Source organism: Sphaeroforma arctica (assembly GCF_001186125.1).
Source record: "Sphaeroforma arctica JP610 unplaced genomic scaffold supercont1.9724, whole genome shotgun sequence".
Taxonomy (NCBI): domain Eukaryota; class Ichthyosporea; order Ichthyophonida; genus Sphaeroforma; species Sphaeroforma arctica.
Genome location: NW_014030834.1, coordinates 1 through 1,034, shown reverse-complemented (window position 1 = coordinate 1,034; position 1,034 = coordinate 1). Strand labels below are relative to the sequence as shown.

Genomic DNA, 1,034 nt, shown 5'->3' with positions numbered 1-1,034 from the left:
ATATATATACATATATATATACATATACATATATATATATCTTCGTTATATAGCATGAAGTCAACGACAGCATTTTACATCCCCCGGAGATCCCCGCGTAGCACGTGGCCTATAATTAAAAGTGTCCCAATAACAAAAGTGATCTCTACGAGGGAAGTGCCTAGGCATCTTACAATCTTTAGGGTTTTATACAACCCTATAACATATCTTCTCATCTCTTCGAGAGCGTGAGCGAAACTTTCTCAAATTCTACACTAGTGCCTGGATGTTTAGTGGATTGTACTTGACCCAGTCTACCCGAGGGGTGTAGGTCTGCGATGAAAGAGAATCTTGCTATCTCACGAGCACCTCTAAGGAAGACTGAGCTGAGTCACTCTCGCACAGAAACAGACAGGCTTGACCATATACATCTCCAACTGAACTGGTTGTAACTAACACTTCTTCAACAGACCACCACGTGCTGTGCGCTTCGCGACCGAGAACCCTAAAACCCAGTTCACACTCAGAGGGTTCTTCGCACGTTAAAGCCACCCCCATAATTTCATACCGCATACAGAACTTCTGATTGGTCAACCCTAAAACCCTAAAACTCAGTGTCAGTCGTACACTCTAAAACAGTGATAGTTACTCACGCCATAGACACACACAAGTCAGTTCACAGAGTTTTAGGGTTTAGGGTTTCCCCAACTCAAACCCACACAGCAATCAGTTCATAGGGTTTTAGGGTTTAGGGGTTCGCCCACTCAGGGTTTAGCCATCGCTCACCTGGTTGTCGTCGTGGTGGCGCAGTCGGTGCACGAGGGCGCTCTTGCGGCCGTTGACTGTCAGACGTCTCTGCAGACACAACCGCCGCAGATCAGTCACGCGCATGGCTGTGTACGCCTTCTCCACTGTCAAGGCCACAGGGTCACTCTGTGCACAACTGGAGGGGAAGGGCACGTGCACCCTCATCTGTGGCAAACAAAATCACACTAGGCTATGGGATAGTACTAGTGCAAACATTATACACACGCACACACACACACACACCACAA

General features: G+C 47.3%; 1 protein-coding gene across 1 annotated transcript; it reads right to left on the bottom strand.

The window, feature by feature from the left end:
- Window positions 1-765: 765 nt before the first annotated feature.
- On the bottom strand, window positions 766-951 carry SARC_17090 (hypothetical protein; the record flags this gene model as incomplete). Its single annotated transcript, XM_014288811.1, has 1 exon — window positions 766-951. A coding segment is annotated over one exon (186 nt), but the record flags the coding sequence as incomplete, so codon positions are not given.
- Between the last annotated feature and the right edge of the window lie 83 nt (window positions 952-1,034).